The sequence below is a fragment of the Hippocampus guttulatus genome, chromosome 3 (assembly GCF_054856545.1).
Source record: "Hippocampus guttulatus isolate MCC_2025c chromosome 3, RoL_Hgut_1.0, whole genome shotgun sequence".
NCBI lineage: Eukaryota > Metazoa > Chordata > Actinopteri > Syngnathiformes > Syngnathidae > Hippocampus > Hippocampus guttulatus.
Window position 1 is genome coordinate 28,805,014 of NC_141263.1, and position 24,511 is coordinate 28,829,524.

The following is a 24,511-nucleotide window of genomic DNA, read 5'->3' on the forward strand; positions in this document are numbered from 1 at the left end:
TCGAGCCTGGGTTCGGCTTTCGCACGAGGCTCGCGCTTCTCCAAGGAGGGTTGAAAACAGCAGAGGTTCGAATTCGGCATCGGGGTTTCAAGGTTGGATTTTTGAGGAAGGGTTTCCGCCGTTCAATGGCATGATGGTTCCGATTTGACATCGGGGCTTTCAAGAAGAGTTATGACTTGCAATTCAAGGCAAGGGGTCGCCATTCAGCTTTCCAAGTCAGATTTCATGACCGGTTTAGGGTTTCACACAGGAGAAACTGGCAACGGCTTCAAATTTGGCCTTCGCAGGAAGTTCCTGATGTGGGAGGCTTTCAAACAAAGATTTCCTGCGAGGGTCAGGCTTTCAGATCAGGATTGGGAGAACAAGATCATCTGTCGAATGACGATTTCCAGCTCGTGTTCGGGATTGAAATGAGGGTTCAAAGCCGAGCGGCGGCCTTCAAGCAAGGCTTGAGGATTTCAAGGTAGGCTTTCAAGCCGGGGTCGGACTTAGTTCTTCTGTCTGATTTGGCCTGAATGTTGTCCGATGTTGCTTTTCGGAGGCTAATTTTACAGTGCGTGAACCCCCCCCCCCCCCCCACCCCACGGCACCCCCCTCCCCTCCCACTCCGCCGGCCCTCCAACCAGACGGATGATAAATTCCGGGGCGGGCGTCGGCCGCAACAGCTGTCGGCAGACAGGCCTGATATGAGAATAGCAGCATGGGATGAGCGGGCATTAAAAATGAATATGCTATTTAGCCTCGGTGTATTTTAGGTATTTGACATTTTCATGTCCGGACAGCCGCAATTTATTCCGAGTGTGCAGGAGACGGGCAAGGGGGCGGGGGGGGGGGGGGGGGGGGGGTTGGAGGGGGAGGACCAGCGGAAAGGGTGCCGGCCGGTCGCCGCCTCACCTTGTGAGGTCACGCCGTCGCAGCCGCGGCAAACTTTTGGCGAAGGGGGCGGAGTCGCAGTCGGGGGGGCGGCGCCTTTGCTTTGCCGCCATCCTCTTCAGTCTGAAAGTCTGAAGCTTTTTGGGAGGTCTGAATTTCACGGATATCTTGAGCCGTGGGTTGATTATTTATTTGTTGGTTTGTTTATTTATTTATTTATGCGGGGGGCGCGGGGGGGGTGGCGCTTGAAAAAACGAAAACGAAATCGTCATTCGCGCGCCGGTGTGCGTGCGTGCGGAATTGCTTTCTCCAACGCCGAACGTTCCAACCCGAGGGAGTGTTCGGCAGCTCTCCGTTTAACACCTTTCACCTCAGTTACCGTGGCGATGCAAAACGCCGAATGCGAGCGTGACGGCGAGAGAAGGAATCGGCGAGGAAGGCGGCGAGGCTTCCTTCCCACCTGTTGGATGCTCGGCTGCGGCTTCCCGCGCCCGCTACAAAGCCGGCGACGAATCAAAGCGCCCCCCGCCCCCCCCCCCCCCCCCCTCCCCGAGAGCCGCGCGCTTATATGAAAGAAAATGTCTTAACAAGCATCGTCTTTCCCTCCTCTTAAGTGGAAGCGTTTGACTCGCTGCCTCCGTGAAATCTTTCAACATCACACGAGCATTACAAGTAAGAGTTTAAAGAAGGGAAGAAAAAAAAATCCCAGCGTAGACGTCGATTTGTATTTTTTCCTGGCGGAGGCTAAAGTGACTTTGAGTCGGCGGCCTCCCGTCGCTCGCCATCACTCAAGTGTCCTCATTAGCATGTTGAAGACTTCCAATAGCGCCCCCTCCCTCTTGCAGGCTGACACTCGGCCCCGCAGGGGACGCGATGATCGTCGTCCGCCCGGCGCCGCCCTCTCACTTGTTTTCACAGCACTTGACTTCCGTAACCTGGTAAAGAGGTCAAGTTTAAAAGCTTCGTTTTGAGACGGCTTTCGGTTTCCCATTTCGAGTTGGGCGGCAAGCTTTGGGTTTCAAAGTCGGCTTTCCGGACGGGGTTCCAGTTTTCAAGTCGGCTTTCGGCGGTCAGAGCGGGTTTTCCTGCTCGGGTTCACGGCGACGGTAATCCTTTGTTTTTCGCGGTGAACCGGTTTTACGGAGCCTCGTTTTCCATCGTGACGGTACGCGGGAAAGCGGGTCGGTTCTGAGTTGGAGGCGGCCATTTTGGAACGAATTCCAGGCCTCCCGCTTTTTCCGAGCGGTGAGCGGGGCGCCATTGAGCCGCGCGAGACGGATGCGAAAGCGCGAAGCCGAGCACGTCATTCGCGGTCGCTCGCAGCTTTCGTTCCGTTGGAGTCGCCTCGTCCGAACGTCTGTACATTTGTCGATCGTCGCCATCAAAGTGTCGTTCCACCCGGCGTTCTCCAAATGCTTCCGCAAGGGACCCCCCTCCCGCCGATCGCGATCCTTTGTGGCGTTGGCCGGCCCCGCCCGCCCGCTCTCCAACGAAAGCGGCGGCTTCCCGTTCTTTGATATGCACGGCCACATCTGGGCCGCCGCTCGCTGGGCCGCGTCGCTTAATAACAATCACCTTCCCTTTCACTGGGCCCTGATTGTTTCTAATTGGCCCTGACAGATAGTAGCTGACAGGCGGCCGCCGCCGCCCCTCCCCGCGTGACCCGCGCTCGCTCGCCGCACTTATAAGGCCTGTCATTTTTAATATTTGATTTTCACTTTGGAAAAAGTGATGTGTTTTAGAGCCGTCACCCTCCCTCCCCCTCAATCATATGATGAAATCAGTCTTTAAGTGCGGCGGCGGCGGCGGCGGCGGCGGTGGCGGACGGCCATCCCTCTCCTCTTGGCCCTCAACCGCCCGCCCGCTCGTCCCCTCCTTTGCTTCACTGCCCCACCGTGGTCGTCATGGCCGCTTCCTCCCGTCGCCTCCGTTCAACCTCTCGCCGGGTGCGTGGCGTCGGGATCACGCCTCGGATATTCACACGCGCAGCGCCAGCGTTTGGACAAATGGCGTCGGCATCTGAGCGCGCCTGCAGTGTTATTTGCGCGCCATTGATTCCCGTTAAAGGTGCGGGGCGCGGCGCGGGAGGCGCATCGGGCTGGGCCGGCCGATCGTTCAATGAAAAGACGGATTCATCGACGGCTTGACGGATGACATTTGGCGGCGCGATCCGTATTGGCCTTCGATAAAAACACAATTTGGAGCTTAAGACAAAGAGGGTGCGGGGGGGGGGGGGGTGCAAGTAGAGCAGAAGCCTGCGCCTCGGCTTCCTGACGTCCAGCACAAATGCAGGAAATGTCACCTTTTAAATATTTGCAGTCTTGGTTGACGCGTGGCGGAACACCCGGCGCTGATTGACAGGCTGAATTGAGATGCAATCGTCATGGCAGTTCTGGTTTCCTTTGGGCCTTTGTCTACACGGATGTGTTTAGATTACGACAGAGTCTCTGAAACGGGGCGCTCGCGGAACGGGATCGGCGTCCGGCCCGTGCCGAGCTCACCGACGAACTTACCGAATCGGGCGCGTACGGAGCAGGGAGCGGATATTCGAACCGCCCGCGGCCCTGGTCTTCCGCTTTCCCCTCCTCGTGATTTTGAGCACTCTCGCGTTCGGCATGCTTTACTCTCGCGATGCACATTCTGTAGATGTCTCTAGAAAATCGTCGGGTTTGAGTCAGCCAATCCTCCGTGAAGCGTCTCCAGTTGGTCCATAATGCCGCCGCTCGCCTCTCGACTGCCACTCAGAACTCCTCTGAGGTCCCTTCACTGGCTCATTCCAGAGCTCTTTTGAAGATCCTTTTCTTTCTTTTCCAAACTTCAAACTCATTTGTATCCTTTGGCGTTTGACTCCGCCTAATTTATTTTTTTTTTGTTCTTTCTACTGCTTTCTCTTTGGAATGGATTGCTTGATTGTTTTGCTGCACTTTCAGCACTTTGTAGACCGCGGTGGTTGTTTTCACCTGCTCAACTTGAGTTGAGTTCAGAACTTGGAGTTCAGGTAGTGTTCAAATTAAAGCAGATTTGATTCGGGGGTTCGTCCGGGCCAGCGTTTTGTCACGGCGGTTTCGTTCATATTTGGAATGCGGTTAGTTCTCACTCTTGGGTTCTTTTTGGGAGCGACTCACGGAGGAGCAAAGCCTCCTCTTAGAGCGTTTAACCCTGCACACTTGCGCACACGCTCCAACGGCTCCCCCCCCCCCCCTTCACTGAGCCACACTTCTTCCTTTCCGGACCCCCAGGTACCCCCGGGCGCGCCCAGTAGCCAACGCCACGCTGCGCCTTTCAGCCGGTGACATCCACACAACTAATTGGAGTCGGGCTGCGTGTTTTCACTAAAGGCGCTCTTTAATTACATGGGAGCCGGGAATGAGTATTTTTGGGAACGTGTGTGCGTGCGCGTGTATGTGTGTGTGTGTCTTGGTGGGAGGGGGCGGGGGGGGGGGGCTTCAAACAAATGGAGCGCACCAAAAGCAATATTTGTTTTCGCCGTGATTAACAAACGGGCCGGGCCATTTGTATGTTAAAAACCAAAAATGCGGCCGATACTTGGAGTCCCTAATGAACTTTTGCTCCCAGCCTGGACTCGGTTGGACCCGAGCCTTTTTTTTTTTGTTTGTTTGTTTTCTTATCCCGTCTTGTGCCGCTCCTGCTCATAAGAGCTTTATTAATAAGCGACTGAATAATGTAAAGAGAATTGTTTTCTCCCAGCTCTGTATTAATAAACATGAATGAATTTATTGGGTATTCGGCAAAGCGTGATTAACGCACATTAATGTCGGGATATTGCTCAGCGTGCCCCGCAACACCGGGGCGCTCTGGCCGGCCCCGCCTCCGCAAAACAACCCACCCAAACAAAAAAAACAAAACATGAAATATTTATGGTGGGATGTGAATGCTTTTGAAAAAGAAAATAGCAAGTTATTAATCCTCTGATTAACAACTGATTAACCTTTTTTATTAAACACGTGATCCGTGCACCATCGACTGCGGGATATGTCGTCTTGACTGCGCGGCGGAATAATTATTTTTGTGTCTTTTCTAATTGCAAAAAACGCATGGCTGAACTGTATGCGCCCGTGTGTGTGTGTGTGTGTGTGTCTTAAGGCAACACACACACACACGCATGCGTGCATGAATAAGATGGAGGATAAAGCCCAAGTGCAAACATAATGAACAAAATTCCGGCGCGCTGGAGGAGAACAAGAGCCTAAATTTAGCCGGCGATCTGCTTAAAACAATGCCGTCTAATTCACATATCCGTTTATTCGGCGCGGGGCGGGAACGCGAGCAGCAAAGGCAGGATAAAAAACAAGCAACCCCCCCCTCCCAACCCCCCCGGAAAAAAAAAACAAGAGTATTGAAGGACAAAACATGCGCTGCCAAGGCTCATCTTGGCGCTATTGTCTGCGTATTTTTAGTCGCCGTCAAGCCCAAAGACAATTATGACTTCCGCACTCGGCAAATCCAGCCGCCCTTCTCATGTTTGTGCTTCGTTATTTATTCGGCGCCATTGTTTCGGACGGGCTCAAGTACAGTGGAGTTTATCGCAGTCATCGTTTTCAATTTGACTGTGACAAAAGCATTCGGCGAAATTGGGACACACTCCGACCGGCTTGCTCCAGGTGTTCCTCGTCCGAGCCCGGCAGATGCGGCTTTGGCGCACGATCACATCTTTCATATGTGTCGGTCGGTAGCTGTGGAGTCACAAATAGTTTTGTTTTTCAGGATTTTTGTTGTTGTTGTTTTTCAGCGAGCGTGGCACAACACCACATGGCGGTATATTACATCATTTTTAATTCAAGCAAATTATATGGGCCAGCTATTATTCGCAGACTCTATTCTTTATCCTCTGCAAAGAACAGCCAATATTAGGGGCCTTATTGAGGAATGAGATGTTGTTTTTCGTCAGTGGTGGGGGTGGGGGGGGGGGGGGGGGGGGGGGGGCACATTTGACCACACGCTTCCGAACCAGACGTATGACAAAAGTGTTGTTTTAAATACGGACAAAATGTGTGCAGAGGTGAAGAATTGTTTTCAATGCATGTGGAAAAGATTCACCATCCTCACTCAACGGCATCCTAACAATGATTACGTATCAGAAGTCGCCGCTTGGATTCTTCGCATGCGTTCCTTCACGTGAAATTCATTTCGAATTTTTTTTTCCTCCCTTCTCTGCGGAATTTCTCCTTTTTCTTCGTCCTTCTTTTTCTTTCTTTTTTTTTTTTTTGACATGACATTTTTGTGCTATCGTCAAAATGAATTAGTCTGATCTGAAAATATGCAGAAGGACATATGCCTTGGCCCACTTTCTGAGAAGTGGCGGGTTCACATTCTGGTCATTTGCTGTGTGTGTGTGTGTGTGTGTGTGTGTGTGTGTGTGTGTGTGTGTGTGTGTGTGTGTGTGTGTGTGTGCGTGCATGTTGTGTGATTTCGGGAGCCATTTGGGATTTAGCTAGTATTTTTAGCAATGTGGAATCTGCAGTAATTAAGAGAGAAGTAGCAAGGTGCTTAATTGCACTTTTCTGATCATTTTTCTTGTGTTTTTAGTGTGCTGTGGCGCGCGCGCACACACACACACACACACACACGCACACACATTGTGTGTCGTGTGTTGCGTAGCGGCAGGTACATGAGCGCTAAGCTTCTTACTGGCGTGGGCGCCGCACATGGTTGCATCAGGCCCGCTTTGGGGCCGTCCTTCAATGAGTCCCGATTGGACTTTTCTCGCTGGGTCGGATTAGGCCCAACTGCCGCTGCGCTTCACGAGGCCACCTGACTCGATTTTCTTGAAAGATATCTCTTTTTAATGCTCCCGTTTGTATTCCTCAATTGCAGTCCGAGCAGTTACTCAGAGAAACGCGCATGCGTCAGAATTCGGATCAGGTATAAGCACGACGTACTCGGACAGAGGACGCATCTCAGGGCTGTGCAATGCACTGACAAAAAAAAAAAAAGCTATGATTGATATTGTCGAGAAGCGCCAGGCAGGCCAACATCATCGACGTGAAATTTTCAACCAAACGCGTCCAAACGTTGACGGAAGTGGCAGGAAGTGGTTTGTCGCCCGGCGCTACTCGGCCGGTCCCGTGGCGGCGGCGTCTCCGCGACGAGCCGCTGAAGAGCGCCTTTGTTTTCCCCAAATCGTCTCGCTCGCCTCTAATGAGCCATTACCGCGTCTTTTGTTTTCATTCTGGCGCGACCGCAGTGCTCGTCTTCAAAGCGCCCGACCATCAACGCGTGTCATCGCAGAAGTTCACCTAAACTTTGATTTGATTTCTTTGACCCGCTTTGGACGTGCGTCCGTTTATGCCTCTGAGTTAGTTTTTTTTTTTTTCTTGCAGTCCATCTGAAGTAAAAAGATGTCCTCAATTGGACAATAGCGTCCTTAACAACCCTGTCAAATTTGCAAGAGCTTAAAAAAAAAATCACCAAATTAAAAAATGAGGCCTCAAAATGGTGGAAAATCAAGCCTTGCTCTCCACTCTCAAACGCCGCGGGGCACGTCGGCTGGAACCGTAAACCGCTCGTCAAATATCCCTTTTCTAATGTAGAAAACGGATGGCATGTCCGCACGGGTTTTGTGCCACCAAAATAGCTACTGAAAGTATATCCCACCGGACCGTCGCGGGGCTTTTCCACTCCGTGACATAAAGCGGCCGAGTCGGCGGAGTCTCCAGAGTAAAGACAATTTTTTTTGTTTGATGAATGTCTATTTTTGATGTTTTATAGTTGGATAAAAAGTCGTTCAATTAACCGGCAGCCATTTTAGAGCATTTTGACGTTTTCAAGACCAACAGGATATTCTGTTCAATGACAGCAAATCTACCCAGTGGAAAAAAATAGACTCTCAGAAAAAAAAAAAGATTTGGATTCTGCCTTTTGCCGTTCTTTTATAATCATCGGCAGTAAACCCCAAAAGATGATGTTCATGTTCCGTTTCCCTTCCCAGTCGACGTCGGAAATTTCCCACTTTTCTCAAATGCTCTTTCATTGGAAAAACGAGGCGTTGTCTCCCGACAGTTTTGATTCTGAGGATCAAGCCCAGGAAACCTGACTTGCGTTGACTTGACTGACGACCCTGAGTTCGATTAGTTTGGGTTTTATTTTCCCCCGCCCTCACCATCGTCTTGATTGTGTTTATCGCCTTCCTCGGAAGTCTCTCCTCGCCACCGCGGGGCCACTTTTGTCCTCCATATTCATCGCACTGCGTCTAGAGTGAGCGAAGAAGGCCCGAGGCCGCAAGTCGCTGTGACGGTGTGGGCGTTCAAGGAAATGTAAGACATTATGCAACAATGAGCATAGTCGGGCCTGGAGGTAGTTGACATGAGGATGGTGTCTCGGCTAAAGCTCGTGAGTTAGCCGGTTTTACTTCTTGGGCTGACGTCAGGAGGTGCTCAGAAAGGTGCCCGCTGGCGTTCTCCTTCAACCCCCCCCCCCCCCCCCCCCCCCGCCCGCCACCCGACGAGGAAGAAGTGCTTGTTGTATTTCTGGAGATTTTTGTTTTGATTGGACAAGAATGTTGTGGGGGGGTGGGGGGGGGGGGGTCCATCCATCCATCCATCCATTGGTAGTTTTCCCGATTTATTTTGGAGCAAGATATCTAGCTAGCTGAAATATCCATCGTTCTTTGGATATGTCCCAATGGATGCTGTTTGCGTCACTTTGGAGAAGCTCCCGCTGCAGGATTATGCACGCATTTCGACCTTTTTTTTTTTTCATTGCATGAGCACGTTTCGGTTGTCTCAAAGTTCAAATGGAGGTGTCATCTTTCTGTTTTTGTCGCGGGGAAGTTTCTTTTGGCCAACTTTTCCTGGGGCTGATGCGAAGTGGTCACGTTCTCCCGCTTTTGTGAGTCCCGGCGAGCGGTCTTCCCATTGAGTCGGCCGCACAATACAAGGCGGGATAATAGCGACTCGGCCGGACGTGTTGTCTTGTTTGTCTTGGTCTCCTGTGGTATTTCCCCGGGAGTCGGACGGGAGTGTCAAGAGTGCGGACGGGCTTTGTTTTGTCCGCTACTCCGCCGCGGCCCGACTCCGGTAACACCTCGTGGCATAAATCTCCATTCCGGAACCTTAAAAGCTCTCTTGCGCCGCTACCCGCTTAAGCCGGAGAGTCGCTTACAGAGTCATCGGCGGAGGAGGAACAGTCGATGTGCATTTCATAGCCGCGGCGGATACTTTGGAGTGCTGGCGGCAAAACCCGCTTCAGACAATTCAAAGCACCTTGCGCCGCTACCCATTTAACCGGACGTTACAACGGGCGGCGCAAATTTGCTCGAGGGCACAAAAATTAACACGGTAAATGAACTGGCGGTCATTATGTTTCCTTTGGAATCAGCATTGACGAGCAACTTGCATTGCTGCCCGTCTAAGCGGAGGAGTCCTTTGCGACTGACACCGCAAATTTTCAGGATGGGAGAAAACAGTTGTCGTCCAAGTAGTAGTGGTCATTGTGAAAATCAAACCCAGAGACTCAAAACAAGACGTGCCATTCGGGCGGCGGGTCGCTTGCCAATATCGGCGACATCTGAGAAGGCTTTTTCAACCCCCTCCCTGAATGTCTGTTGAATAGTTGTATAGTCGTGGTTATAGAAATGCTCATCGTTCTATAAAAAATAAAAAAAATTTGCATTTCATAGTTGCAATGCAGAGTTGCTCGTTTGACTGTTTTATGAAAATGAAAAAAATGGAAGTTTTATGGTGGTCATCATTGAGTGAACCCCCCCCCCCCCCCCCAAAACATGTCACGGGTAACCTGCAAAACATCACTTGGCCCACTTATCGCCTTGCACCTCCACTGCCTGTTAAAGTGCTGGAGTCAGTTGCACTGGTGCAAAAAAAACAAACAAACAAAACAAATGCATGAGAAGGAGAAGAACTGATGGAGTCGTCTCCGGCCTCATCTAGCCTACCACATGTGCTACCCGTTTGAGCAGTGGAGTTACTTGCAACTGGTATGGCCCCATATTTAAAGAGAGGGAAGTAAAAAAATCACATTTAAAAAAAAAAAAAAAACACCCGATCCACTTCGCATCCACGGAGTCGGACGGCGGATTTAAGCGGAGATGCCAAAAAAGCGGGGATGCTTTTTTTTTTTTCTTTTTTTTTTTTGCCGATGTATTATTCATGCGGGCAAATGCATTGTTTCTGTTTCTTTTTGTTGTCGGGCGGAAAGGTTGGCAGCGAGGCGTCTGCGCTGAAATGAGAAGTTTGAAAGACGCGGCGCTATCGCTCTATTTTGTATTTATACGGCTTATATATGTGTGTGTGTTTGTGTGTGTGTGCGCGCGCGTGTGTGAGAGCGCTTTGAGAACGGCGCCTTAAATGTTAAATGGGGGTTGAAGCCTGCCTGAACTAATTTGTAGAGCTTTGCACCGTGTTGACATTTAAATGCGATAAGAATAGCAAAGTGTAGCAGTCGACCTATTTTGAAGATGCCTTCCCGACGCGTCGGCATCAGGCGCGGCCTATAATTAATAAAAAAAGACAGGCCTCCCTCGCTGAAGATTTGATTATAATACCAGCTCATAAACAGGCCGAGGAAGAGGAGGAGGGAGGAAGAAAAGAGGTGAAGACGAGAGGAGAGGAGGAATGAGGAGGGAGGCGGAGGCTGCGCACCTGCTCTTTGAGGCGCATTGTGTTGGCGGGCTGCTGTGTGATCGCGTTACGCCGATCCTGCCCGGCTCGTTTGAGAAGGGGGCCAATGCGCGGGGTGGCGGTCGGGGTGGGGGCGCGTCAAGGCGGGAGGAAGGGCTGCGGCGGAGGGATCTGCGAAATCAGCATGCAAATAACAGCACATTGTTAACTTAATCAGATGCAGGCGACGGGGAGGGGGGGGGGGGCCGCTATGGGGCTGAAGAAAAGACTGTTTTCTGCACGGTGATGAGGGCAGCCGACATTGGAAGCGCCGAGCGGGGGGGCGGCCCACAATTGGCCGTGCCGCAAAATTTCATGACATGCGGTCATCGTCGTACTGCGAAGTAAAACCGGAAAAAAAAAAAACTGCGCTTGAGGGAGTTGCAGCGGCCGGGACTTTTTTCGGTGTTATTTTGCAAATCACTTCAAGCGCCTCCAAAGCGTCTTCTGCTGCTTCTTGTTTCGGCGGAGAGTCGGATGTAACTGGCGGTGCCCCAAATCTCGTCCGAACAAAATTACATGTCAAAATTTTTAATCCAATTTCAATCCAACATTCTGCGGCCGTTCGGCACCTCCTCAGATAGAAAAACTTTGCCACTCTTCCCACTTGACACCCACGTTTGTTTGACATATTTCATGCACTGAAGTCACATCAGGAGGCAGAGGATGGGGGGGAGGGGGGGGCTTTCGTTCTCAGCCAGTGTGTGCGCGCCGCAGCCTTGGTGTCGGCAGATAAGCGTCAGATGTTCGCGAAGGTCACTCGGGGTGGGAAAGAAATGCGAGATATGAAAAGCGTTGGACGCGCGGCGCTGGCGGAGCAGGAATGTCGGGATGCCGCGCACAAGTCGCCTTTTGTTCGATAAGAAGCACAACTTTATTTGCGACCTCTGCCGGGCACCACCATATGTGATGTTTTTGTTTTGTTTTGTTTTTTGTTGGCCCCTCCCCCACTTGTCGGAGGCTGGTTAGAAGGTTTGACTGGACGAAAGGCCGCAAAGACAACCGAGACGAGCGCTTCCTGACGCCGCGACGAGAAGAAGATGAATGCGATTTCTTCCGCAGGAGGCGCGCGCCGATTCTCCGGCTTCCCACGGCAACTCTTCCGAGGGGACGTTGGAAATGGGGGGCGGGGCTGGCTTGACCGCAGGACCTCGACCGAAGTTTGTCACTCGGTTAGCTTAGCAGTAGGTTTGGTACTTAGCGCCACCATTAGCTCAGTCGCTTCATCTGTTTGTCAGTAACACCCTTTAGTTCACTTCTTAATTAGTTTCTTCTTAGTTCCGAAGCGAGTGAGTTTCGTGCCGCGGCGATGATGCAAAGCACCGCCCCAGCGTGAACGGACATGCATTTCCGACGTCTTCGGAAAAATCCACGCGGCCCAGCCAACAAAAAATGCAATGATGAAACCAAAAAGACTCTAGGCATTACCGCCACCTGCAGGACCGGAGAGGAACTCTGTCACACCTCGCCACTCAAGTGCATGCTTTTGGCCTTAGTTAGTTAGTGACTTGCTAGGCTAATGTCGCATGCTCAACGCTTAGTCCATCTGTTCATTGGTCTCTTATTTCCTAATTTTGCTCACTCATCGCAGTCGAACCTCGAGGGACGTATCGAATCCGTACATCATTAATGCTACGCCGTTGTCACCCTCTCCGATGAAATTTGTTTGTCAGTTAGTCAGTCGTGAACAAGGACGAAGCCGTTAGCCGTTGCGTCTTGATGCGTATCCTGAGAGTGGTCCCTTTCGCCGTCGCCGTGGAGACGCGTGCGCTGGCTTTGAGCGGGAAGTGTGGCGCGTCTCGAGAGTTCGACGCTAACTCTTCAGAGGCTACCGAGGAAGTTGAGGTGGGCCTTATCAAAGGCGGAAAGATGGAAGACGGCGTTATTAAAGACGGGCTGTGGACCATTTGAAGAATCCCGTTGGCTTTGTGGTTGGAGAGCATATGGAGCCTCTTGCTACCTGCGTGTGTCTTATCTACTCAAAGAGGAGGAGGAGGAGGAGGGAGATGCTGAGACATTGAAGAATCATTCAATTACCCCAAAATAATTACCTGACTGGCTTCCTGTAAGCAGCGCCGCTAATTAGCCGCCGACGTTTGTTTTAGCGGATAAAAGCGGCGAGAGACCCCCCAGCGAGGAAAACGAGGCTCCGTCGCCATGACGGGCACGTTGACGGACATGTTGCTCCTCGCGCGCCGCGCCGCTAATTACTCGTGACGCGATTAAAAGTCTCCTCTTTGCAAACGGAACCTTTCCACGGCGTCGGGGGCACCCGCTACAGCACTTGAACGCCACGGTGATGACGCAAAGCGTGAACGCACGCGCGCTTACTTCTGACGTCGACGCAGCCCAGCCGATCAAAAAATGTTCGGGTTCAACCGAAAAAGACTCATGGCCTTACCGCCGCCGACAGGCCCGACCTCGCCAGTCAAAGGCGTGTTTTGGGCGTCGGTTAGTGATCACCTTGGCCAGACGAATGCATATTTTGGCCCGAGCTAGGTTGTCCGTCAGTTAGTTTGTTGCCGAGTCAGTCGGTGAGTTTGTGTCGTCAACGTTTCCACCAGGAGCTTCTCATTTCCCTCGTCAGTGATTCAGGGTCGCTTGTTCAACCGTCCCCTAGCTTGACCATCAGCTTGGCAGTTTCTGAGTAGGTTTATTTGTCCAGTTTGACCGCCGGCGAGATTGTTGGTTCGTCACTTAGTTCGTTTGCGTCTCTATAGTCCCCCCCGCCCGCCAATCTCCAGAGTTTGTCAGTTCCATTCAAGAATGAGATTCTTAGTGTGTCCATTCGTCAGCTAGTTTCATTGGTTTGAACGCAGAAATGGAAGCGCCGCCGCCGCCGCCGCCGCCACCGCCACCGCCATTCCCCTCCGTTGACATGACGGTTGTTTGTGCGTGTTAATGGGATCGGCCTTCGCATGCGACGCTGATGTAAGCGAGCGCAGACACACTGCGGCCATTGTGTCAGTAATGGCCGCCGTGTTTGTTGTGTCCTTGTTTTCCGATTGATTTGACAGGAAGAAAAGTGTCACGCAAATGCGCGCGCACGCACGCGCGAGGGAGGCCACACAAGAGCATCGGTGTGTTTTTTTTTTGGGGGGGGGCGGGGTGCCGATGGTTACGCGCGGCCAATATGGCCGGCATGAAAACCACAGGTCTTTTAACTCATTCAGTACCAGCCAATTCTGGACCAAGTCTGAAAAGACGTTTAAAAACGTCTTTGGGAGTGAATGAGTTAAAGACGTCAACTGATCAGATGACTGACATCAAAGACACTTGTGACAAATGGAAATTTGAACAGAAATATTTCAGACGCTCGGTGAATTTGAGCCACTTATGACTTCAACGCACAAGATGTCAAAGGCAGGAATTTGAAAGTCCAAAGTATCAAATGGCCAATATCAAAGACACTTGTGATTTCCAAAGATTTCAACGTACAAAATGTCACTGCGTGCGCTCTTTTCCCATTTTAGCGTTCTCTGTTGCCGGCATCACCCATGGATTGCTTGTAAAGCTTACAAGATGGCTGACATCAAAGACGCTTGAGCTTTGGAAAGATTTCCAGGGACATTTATGAGGCTCTTTCTTCAAAAAGTGCACGTCATATTTTTGCTTCATGATAAAAGTACAAATGCAGCCATCCATTTTCTCATCTGCTCCTCCCTCACAAGGGTGACCGACGTTGGGGAGCCCATCCCGGGCCGTCTTCGGGCAGTAGGCGTAGGACACCCTGATACTGGTTTGCCAGCCGGGGCGCACAGCCACCAACAACCATTGGCGCTCACAATCACACCCGAGGACTATTTCGAGTGTTCCGTTCATCTGCCGCGCGTGTTTTTACAATGTGAGAGGAAGCCGGAGTACCCGGAGAAAACCCACAAAGGCACATGGGAGAACATGCAAACTCCACACGGGAAGCTATCTGTGATTGGCTGGCAACCGGTTCAGGGTGTCGACTGCATGAAGACGGCTGGGATAGGCTCCCCGATGCCCCCCCCCCCTTTTGAAAGGGTGATAAGCGGATTAACAAATGGATAGATCGACGAATATATATATATATAGAGAGAGAGAGAGAGATAGATGCATATCTATATATATAGATATATAGTGTATGTATACACTCCATGAAGAAATGCTGCTTTACCGTGGCTGAGTTTCACTGACACACGCACGCACGCACGCACACACGCACACACACACACACACACACACACACACACACTCACACACATATCGGTGATGCTTATCAAGAAGGAAAGCTTTGAGCTGGTGGCCGTCTTGGGAAGAGGATTTGGCCGGCGAGGAACAATGAACTGTGGGAATCCGTTTGTCCCGCATTGATCTCCCCCGCCTCCCCCCCAAGCTCCCCCACAACATGCCGCCCTCTACCCACACACACACAGAAACACAGGTTTATCTGTTCTCCCGATGGTGTGTATGTGAGCAAGGCTGAGCCGCGAGTGGAAGTACCTGTTGACAAGTGCTCTCCAGCCATCCTCAATGGTCCACTGTACCACTGCTGTGATGATAGGGGGGGGGGGGGGGGGGGTGTCTCTTTGTCACAGTACTTCCTCAGTCTGCAAGAGGCCCAGTACAGCATCCTCATGTCCTGTGTTTGGTTTGCAAATTTGCAAGTGCATGAAATCAAGTATGCGCCGTTCAGAAGGAGAAGAAACAGTTTGAGGATGGCTTTATTTTTGGAGGACTCCCGCAAGTGGGCCAAAAATGAGCAAAGCTTTCGAGCAAAATGGCTGACTTACCAGCCACGGATTCTTGACTCTTTGCTTTTTTTTGTTTTTGTGAGTCCACTCGCGATAGAAATGCCAATTTGCCGATGTGACGTCAACTTGGCTTCGCGTGCCGAATATTCAAAAAGGCCAGGAGCCAATCCAGTCCTTCAGTTTGATATTTGATGGCAATCATCCAACCTTGCCGCCTTGTTGCTGTCCGTCGGCCTTGGATCCGCGGTCCCAGTTTGCTCGAAATCATACAAAAAAGGAAGTCGCCTGTCTTTGAAAGAAACGACCCAACAATGGCCGCCGCAAAGGGAAACGACAGACTTGTTGTCTCTTTTTAGACATACTGTAGCTTGGTCAGACTTTTCGTGTGGGTCCACTTTTTTAGACGTGCGGCACGTTGCATGCGGCCAAGTCGGGCTGTGCGTTTTTCCGCAAAAGACAACATACGATTGATGAAGAGCGTTTGTTTGCGTTTGATTGGCTTCACCGGGGTGACGATTGGAGTCGATTTCCTTCGGCCGTTTATGAACTTGGGACACGTTGAAGCTCCGCGATGCCCAAACCAGGTCATTCGATTCAAAGAAACTGCGAGTCATCAACACGGGACGGATTCGGACCGGTTTGTGTCTCTCGATTCAAGGCGACTCAATGGGCGTGTTGATTCGCGGGGTGCCACAGGATTCAAGGGTGTAACGACTTGAAAAGGTCACCATTCGACGGTCCTCGGGGAAGTCAAAAGCAATTTTGCGACTCAGATCGGTCGTCAAAATGGCCAAAATGACTCGAAACTGGCAGCTCCAAATCAAATTGGCTGACTTGTGGCTCGGCTTCTTGCGAGATGTTTCGGTGAGTCGACTTAGGACGGGCCGAACGTTCAAAACGGCAGAAATTGACCGAAGCCAGCGGCACACCCAAACGGCAGACTTTTTGCCGCTTTTCAGGCCTCGCTTCTCGGGACTTTATGGCGAGTTATCCAACCGCTTCTCCTCACCAAAATGTTCACGTCGGCAAGTTAAAGCGGAAGCCGGCGGCTGACCTTTTCAAACGTTTGTGCCATTTATTTGTTGACCTCGGTCCTAAAGTCTGTGAAACGCGGCCGCAATCCTCGCCCCTGCGAAGGTTTCCTGTCGCGCGGCCTCAAACGTGACGGCCGATACGCACATCGTGAATCCAAATGGATCCGTTCTCCGGCGGCGGCGGCGGCGGAGGCGCGTGCATTAGGCTTCAACCATCCATGGCTTTGCCATCTATCGATGGCCTCGCTTTGACGCACGACACCAAAATTCAGCGGGAAACGACAACAAAAATAGAAGCCGCTAATAGCTTTTCCATCGACTCGTCAGGGCTCCAAAGTTTGACGCCGACGGAGAAGCTTCATATTGCGAAACTGTTTATTTCCATATGAATTTATAATGAGCCTTTCTAATAGCTATCCCCACTATTGCCTTTTGCTTCAATAATTGATACGCTTACAATTAGAGTCAAGCACATCGAAATCCCTCATGCATTTGTGATGCCTGCTAATATTGATAAGACCGAATTGAACCGGGAGACACACGCACGCCGTACAAAGTGCATGGCGGGAGTGTGTCCCGCCACCTGTCTGCACCTGAGCATGATGAGTGTGTGTGTGTGGGTGCGTGTGTGGGTGTGTTTTGATATTGCTGCTGTTGTTTTTAATGAGCGTTCCACGACGGGACAAAATGCGTTGCAGTGCCCTCTTGTCAGGCCTGTCGCAGTATTCCAGCCGCTCAACGTGGCTTTTAGAGGACATCCGCATATTGAATTGTTATGTGTGTGTGTGTCATATGAGCAAAGAAGGAGAGGGGTGTGTGCGTGTGTGTGTGTGTGTGTGTGTGTGAGGGGTGGGGGCGGTGTCACATAAGAAATGTCCTTTTTAATCAGGAGGAAAAATATAAAATGAGTCGGGAGCAAGACGCGCATATGAATGCGCCTCATTTGCATATGCTCGTCAGCCAGGATGCGTTGGTTAAAAACGCTGCGCGCGCGCACACACACACGCACGAGGTGGATTCGTCACTTCATTTCACATGATTTCATTGTCTATGTGCCTTTGTTGTATGTTGAAGATAAAGGCGGGCATCAAATTGGAGAAAAGGGCACGGCTGCTATCTCCTCAAATGAGCAACAGCTCATCAGGCGACTTTAAATCACAGATTTTGATTCCAAAAGGCGGCGTTTTTGTGCCGTGTGTGTGTGTGTGTCATTCAAATCATTTCTCCTTCCATGTGAGCACGCACACCCAATGAGGGAGGCAGCCCGTCTCACACACACACGCACGCACACACTCACACACGCCCGTACTCCAAAGTTTCGACCTAATGCTCTCTAACAATCGTAATAATAATGCAAGTATTAATATTCTCTCAGTCAATCGACTCGGCTGATACGTCAAATTGTTTCCGCTGCACTTTGAAACGCATTTGTCAACACCCAGTGAGGATTGTGTGAACAAAAGATTGTGGTGGAGGGGGAGGGGGGGCAGCTTTGTCTCTTTGTTTTTTTTTTGTTTTTTGTCGGGGTGGGGGGGTTGTTCTGTATGTTGACAATCGTTTGGAAACACACATGGCAAAGTCGTTCGGAAATGTCGCAACGGGATCTGCATCTTCCTTTAAAGCTCATTTCAATATTTGAAATTGTGTTGATTAAAAATGTGACGGATCAACTTGCTTTGCTTCTAACTCTGTTTGACACTTGATTTCATCTCTCATTTCTACATTCCGCTTGGTGGGGAACGCAAAAGGCACCAAATTGGCACAATGGCCCGTATGCTGTTTGTTTCCAAATGCAGCCTTTTTGGGACCCCCCCTCCCAAAAACAAAACAGCAAAAATTGTGAATTGTGCGACAATGGAGTTGACACTGGAGCGTTCGTTAGGGCCGTTAGCTGACATGTCGTCGCCGCAGGATGTAGCGAGAAAAATCCCAAGAAGGGCCGCGTCATTGCTGAAAAAGGAACCGAGCGGGATTCCTGTTTGCGTCCTGGAAGGAAGAGCAGCAAGGCTGCGCTCTCCTCTCCGAGCGGCTCCCACTGACTCACCGAAAACAATTTGGCCTCCTCCTCCTCATCCTGGCATTTTATTTATTTTTTATTTTTTGATGATTGCGCCGCCGCTACCAGGCAGCGCCGCTAATCAGCTTAATGAGACATTATACAATATTTTGTCGAGCAAAGCAAAAAGTGTGCTTATTGTCGGGCGGCTCTGACCCAACCCTCCCCCCCCCACACCCCACCCCGCCCCCCTCGCCGGCAGCCAGGGGAAGCGCGTGCCCGCCGACGTGTTTATACCTCTCCATCTGGACAGCAGATGGACGCGCATTGAAGGTGTTTCTTTTTATTGTGCCAACAAATATTCTTACTTGCCATGATTAGTCTCCGCCTTTTCGGTTGTCCTTGGGCATTTCTCGGCCGATTCGAACTCGATACGGGGCTCATTCAGGACGCGGTGCCGACGATTTCCCCCAAATTCCCATTGCTATGAATGGAAGCCTTTCCCAAATCAGAAAACCTGACTTTGTCGATTCAAACCGTTCCAACGTCCAACGCGTTCGGCTCCTACAGGTCATTTGGGGCAATATTTTTCCCGCGATTGCCACATTGCTCATTATTCGCCATCATTCATGACAACATTACCCCAAAAATCAAGAAAGACATATTGAGCACTTGAAAACGTGCCAATCTTCCGCATCCGACATCCACCGTTCCACCGTTTCGAGAGCCATTTGTCTCCAAGCAGTGACATTGTCTGGTTTCTTTGAATTCTCTTCTCCGAATTACCCCGAAAGAAAAACAGATATAGCGGGGCACGCTCTTGTTGTCGGTTTAAAGCGCTATTTACTGCCAGCGTCCTAATTGTGGTCTCACAATGGCATCGCCGCGTTCCATTAGGGCGCGTAATTGGCGCCATTCCGATAGGATGGGCACAAGTAGCCTAATTAAGCGCCGCTCTCGCTCAGCGTCGACAAGACTAATTATTAGGTCCAAAATGGTGGCTCTCTCTTTTGGGGGCAAATCGCAGCATTTCTGCAATCCCTCGACGTGTTCCGCCCGTGCGGCTGGACACTTCATTAGGTACGCGCGCGCGATACCATCCGACCCCGGAGATTGGAAGAAACCGCTTGTGAAACTTCAAAAAGGAAACTCCGGCACGCTCCGCGACCCCCGCCAGGGAGGAGAAAGCGGTTCCCATAATGGATTCACGGTCTGATTTTCTTCTCAGGTTGTCCAACGCATTTTTGCCGTTGTTTTTTTCCAGGATGGAGGACTCCAGTTTGTGCCTTGGCATGTCATCGGCGGTGCCCGACGCCGAAGCCCACCTGAGCAACGCGGTGCTCAACGGCCGCTACCCGATCAGCCAGAAGCTGCACCAGCTCACGGCCCAGCTGGGACACGTTTTCCCCGACCTGCATCGCCCGCAGCAGATCCCCGAGGAGAAGGCGGCGGCGCCCCTTGACGAGAAGAGCCACCACGCCGCCCTGGCCAGCCAGCCCATCAGCAGCCAGATGGCGCTGCTGGCCAACCAGCTCAACCGCGACATCGACGCCGGCGCGCTGAGCGGCTTGAACGGACGCGTTGACCTCCAGCAGTTCCTCAACGGCCAGAACCTGGGCATCATGTCTCAGATGAACGACATCGAAGACGACGCCCGCAAGAACAGGAAGTACCCGTGCCCGCTGTGCGGCAAGCGCTTCCGCTTCAACAGTATCCTGTCGCTGCACATGCGCACCCACACGGGCGAGAAGCCCTTCAAATGTCCCTACTGCGACCACCGGGCGGCGCAGAAGGGCAACCTGAAGATCCACCTGCGCACCCACAAACTGGGCAACCTCGGCAAAGGCCGCGGCCGCGTCCGCGAGGAGAACCGGCTGCTCCACGAGCTGGAAGAGCGAGCCATCCTGAGGGACAAGCAGATGCGAGGCGGCGGCGCCGCACCGCTGCAAGCGGCGGCGCGCGAGCCCCAGCTCGGTCTCAACAGCGGCGCCAACGCCCTCCAGCAGCAGCTGGGCTCGGCCTGCGGCCTGCCGCCTCCGCCGGGCCTCGCCGCTCCGGAAACGGCTTCCTCGCCGAAGCCGACCGGGGCCCAGGACGAGCAATCCCTCAACCCGGCGGCGGGCTTCCGCTGCACCTTCTGCAAAGGCAAGTTCAAGAAGCGCGAGGAGCTGGAGCGCCACATCCGCATCCTCCACAAGCCCTACAAATGCACCCTGTGCGAGTTCGCCGCCGCCCACGAGGAGGAGCTGATCAGCCACGTTGAGAAAGCCCACATAACCGCGGAGAACACGCAGGGTCAGGGCGCCGGCGCGGCCGGCGGCACGCAGATGGCCACCGAGTTCCGCTGCGACGTGTGCGGCCAGGTCTTCAGCCAGGCCTGGTTCCTCAAGGGCCACATGCGTAAGCACAAGGACTCCTTTGAGCATTGCTGCCAAATATGTGGCCGTCGCTTCAAGGAGCCCTGGTTCCTCAAGAACCACATGAAGGTCCACCTCAACAAGCTGGCCATCAAGAGCAAGCCGCCGCAGCCCAGCGAGCAGGACGTGGCGTCCCTCAACAGCATGAGCGGCCTGGCGCAGGAAGCCCACGCCAACCTCTACTCCCGTTACATCTCCTGCCTTCAGGGAGGCTTCCTTTCCCCGGACAAGCAGGGTCTGAGCGAGCAGCACCACATGCTGGCAAAGGCCGGCATCGCCATGAAGGAGAAGGACATGCTCGGGAAGCTCCTGGGCCCCGCGGCGGCGGGAATCGGCCACGGTCTGGGCGAGAACGACAAGCGCTCCCTCCTGGGTTGCCTCAACCTCGTCCCGCCGCTCAAGTCCAGCTGCATGGAGCGCCTGCAGGCCGCCGCCAAGGTGGCCGAGATGGATTCCCTCAACAGCTACCGGGCGTGGCAGATCACGGCTCGCGGCATGGCCATGGACCGAGCTTTCATGCCCAAGGAGCAGCCGCGCCACCCCGCCCCCGGGCAGGAGGAGGACCTGGCGGCGGCGGTCTCCTTCTCCAAGGAAAAACAAGACTTTTCCCCCGCCGCTTCCACGGACAGCTCCAAGAAGCAGCTCTGCGAGGCCCTGCAGGGCTCCAAGGCCGCGAGCGCCGACGCGAGGGGGTTCGACTTGATGTCGCATCACATCGGAGCCGAGACTCCCGGCGGCCTGTCGGCCTTGACGAGCCCCAACGTGGACTGCGGTCTCTCAAACCTAAAGGACAAGCCTTCGGAGTGCCCCGACTGCGGCCGGGTTTTCAGAACCTATCACCAGATGGTCGTCCACTCCCGCGTCCACGGCAAGGACCGGCGAGGCGTGGAGGAAGCGCTCCAGCAGCAAGGCGTGGAGGAACGCCGCGGCTCAGCCAGCGATCCCGAGTCCCAGTCCATCAGCCGCTCGACAACCCCCGGGTCCTCCAACGTGACCGAGGAGAGCGCGGCCGGAGGTGGACACTCGCAGACGGGAAGTGTCCGGGATGACAGCCCGCATCCCTCGTCGCCTTCCTCAGGTAAGGCGCTCGTCTCTCTTTCGGCGAGGATCCTGGCTCGACCCTCTGAGAGGTGTTCCCTTTCGACCGTTTGAATTTTCCGGTTGGCCGCAGAACATTCCTTGCTATCAATTGAAGATGTAACTTCCATCTAAGAGCGATTGATTTTGAAAAGGACGCTAGTAATGTTTCACGACTGTTTTGAACAGCGATGGAAGATCGCAGTCACATGACTTTGACATGACTTCTGAAGTTGCAGATTTGCCGATGATTGGTATTCGCGGGGTGGGGTGGTGGGGGGGGTGAATGAATGAAGAGGCTGTTGTGTTTCTTTTAAAACGAGTGGCCTTGTGCCCAGACAACAGCACTTGCGTTGCTTTTTCCTTCTGATTTCTGCAATGCAGCCAGAAGAGTCGCACCTGTCACTTGGTGGTTGTCGAGTCGATGCACAGGAAACGAATAAGCCGCAGATTGTCCCCTCGTCCATTTGTGTTGGCTGGCGATCCAAACCCAACGGTCCGGTCAGAAACGAGGCTTTTTGGGATGGAGCACAAACGTAACTCAACTCAAATGTTCTCACGTGGTTAGCGTGACTGTTTGCGATAGCGTTGCCATTACCAGCAGGTTTAAGGGGACCTTTATGGTAATCGCTACCGTTGGCGTTGTTTGTACGCAAGCGTCGGAGGCAAAGAGTTGAAACTTAATTTCTTGTCTTACGTGGTTTGATAATTGCTTCAGCGTGAGCACATTCTGTCTTTCACGGCGGTGGAAAAACAGCAAAAGCCCGGTCAAAGCGGCACATTCTTCTCATAGCTCAAACACTTAACACGGTGTAATGTGACGGCGTCCGTCTAAGCGCACGTTTATCGGGATTAAGAGAGGCTTGACGCGGGCGATTACGCGACTTTTTAAAGGTAACTTTGGCGAGCTCCTCGGGGCAGCCGAGGAAACGCGAACGCGGTAATTAGGTCACGACTCTGCGATAATCAGTCAGTTTAAGCTAAACAAGACCCTAATTAAAGATATACATATAAAGCAGGTCAATCAAAAAAAAACAAAAAAAAACGTTGAAGTTAATTTGCCAAAGCCGGCATGTGCTTTTTAAGTCTTTGGAGAGAAATATAAATATAAATACAAATGAGAGCGTCTTAGCTTAAGGCTGTAAGCAACTTAATTCCACCAGTGGAGATGAAATTGTTTATTTATTCACAGAGGCATGAAGTCCTTATCACACGCGTGTAGTGTGATGGGTTTGTACACGGGATGGGCGATGTTTATTTTAATCTAAGAAATAATACACACGCACACACACACACACACACTCCCTTACACCCTCCCCACCCCAATTAGGAATTAATGAAAATGAGCACGAGATAAAAAGCTATTTTCTTTATAGAGACTATTAAACACAACACTTTCTCAACAGGCTGGGGGTGTCGCCGACGTAATTAGCTGCTGAATTTTAATGCGCTGGCTTTGACTTCTTTTTTTCGTGTTGTGTTAGCGTCCGTGGCTAAAAAAATAAATAAAATTAAACACTCGGCACAAAGGGAGCTTAAGTCTGCCCCCTCTGTGCCACATTTGAATGTTGGATTAAAACACGCAGGCATAAAGACATTGTCATCGCTGGATCAAAGAATATGTCTTGGACGATGACGCCACATATGCACAAATGCGCTCACGCGGCTGAATATTCGGCTGTGAATGAGCAACGAGCTCACAAAAAAACTCTCCCCAAAACGGATTCGTTATTGAGCTCGCGACATGATAGTTCTCCTGGCGTGAGCTAAAAATTGCCCTTCAAAAGTGTCTTTTGTCGTGCGAATAGTGACATTTATGTACAACGGGCTAACGATTCATCGCTAACTGCTAACGAAGACGACGATTGAATAGCAGCATCTTTGTACGCGGCTGGTGACTGGATAGCGGCGCTTGCGTGTGCGAAATGTTGCCCTTTTTACAAGTATGTCATTTCGGTTGCCTACTTTCGTGTGAAACCTTTGAAAGTCGCTCCGTTTTCAGGCCCCGGGGTCTTTCTGATGCTGCTGACAGCACATTTCGCTAAGTTTTGAGTTGCTAACAAACACAATAAACCAAAACTGTGAAACTTCTTCGGATCGAGTGCTCGCGCGCTCGCCTGTGCAAGCGTGAGCTAATGATGCGGCTCCGTATGCAGCTTGTGACTTGATGGCTGTGCTAACACAAGCTAACGGTGAACTCACTAATGCCATGTCATCACATGCACATCTTTTCATGGTTTTATCGAATGCTGCCAACTGTCTTTGTAAACTGAGCTAACAAACGCAAGAACAAAGACTGATTGGTTAGCGCCAAGCGTGCGAACACTGCCGACAGTCTTAAGTCACCGCTAATGAGCGCACAAACACAAAATTAAAGACGTTTGGTCCCCAGCAACGTATTCAGTGAGTGGCTAGGGCTATGTTGCGAAATTCTCTCTGATGCCTTAGCCCCGCTCCGAGTGTGTGTGTGTGTGTGTGTGTGTGTGTGTGTGTGTGTGTGTGTGTTTGTGTGCGCGCGTGTGTGCGTGTGAGCTTCCCCATCCAACTCATCACGAATGGCTGAAAAGCCGAATTACAGTAATCAACAATAACATGTCGAGCGTGGATGAAGGTCAAGGCATTTAAAAGGAAGGTTAAATGACCTCGCGTACGATCCATTTGTGTGGCTCCTTTCAAAATGTTTGTGATCACAAGACGGCGCCAAAAACAACCACCCAAAAAGTTCAGTCTGCTCGTCAGTTATTTTCGCTCGGTTCAT

General features: G+C 51.8%; 1 protein-coding gene across 2 annotated transcripts in view; it reads left to right on the top strand.

Moving 5' to 3' along the window:
* Positions 1 to 24,511, top strand: part of znf536 (zinc finger protein 536) — a 178,098-nt gene that overhangs the window by 74,960 nt on the left and 78,627 nt on the right. The window contains exon 5 of one of the 2 annotated variants that reach the window (XM_086107990.1): positions 19,524 to 21,754. In XM_086107990.1, coding sequence (XP_085964116.1) covers positions 19,525 to 21,754 — 2,230 coding nt within the window. In that variant the 5' untranslated portion in view covers position 19,524. Of the gene's footprint in view, positions 1 to 19,180; positions 21,755 to 24,511 lie in introns of those variants that run through there. The other variant, XM_086107989.1, reaches the window with a different exon arrangement.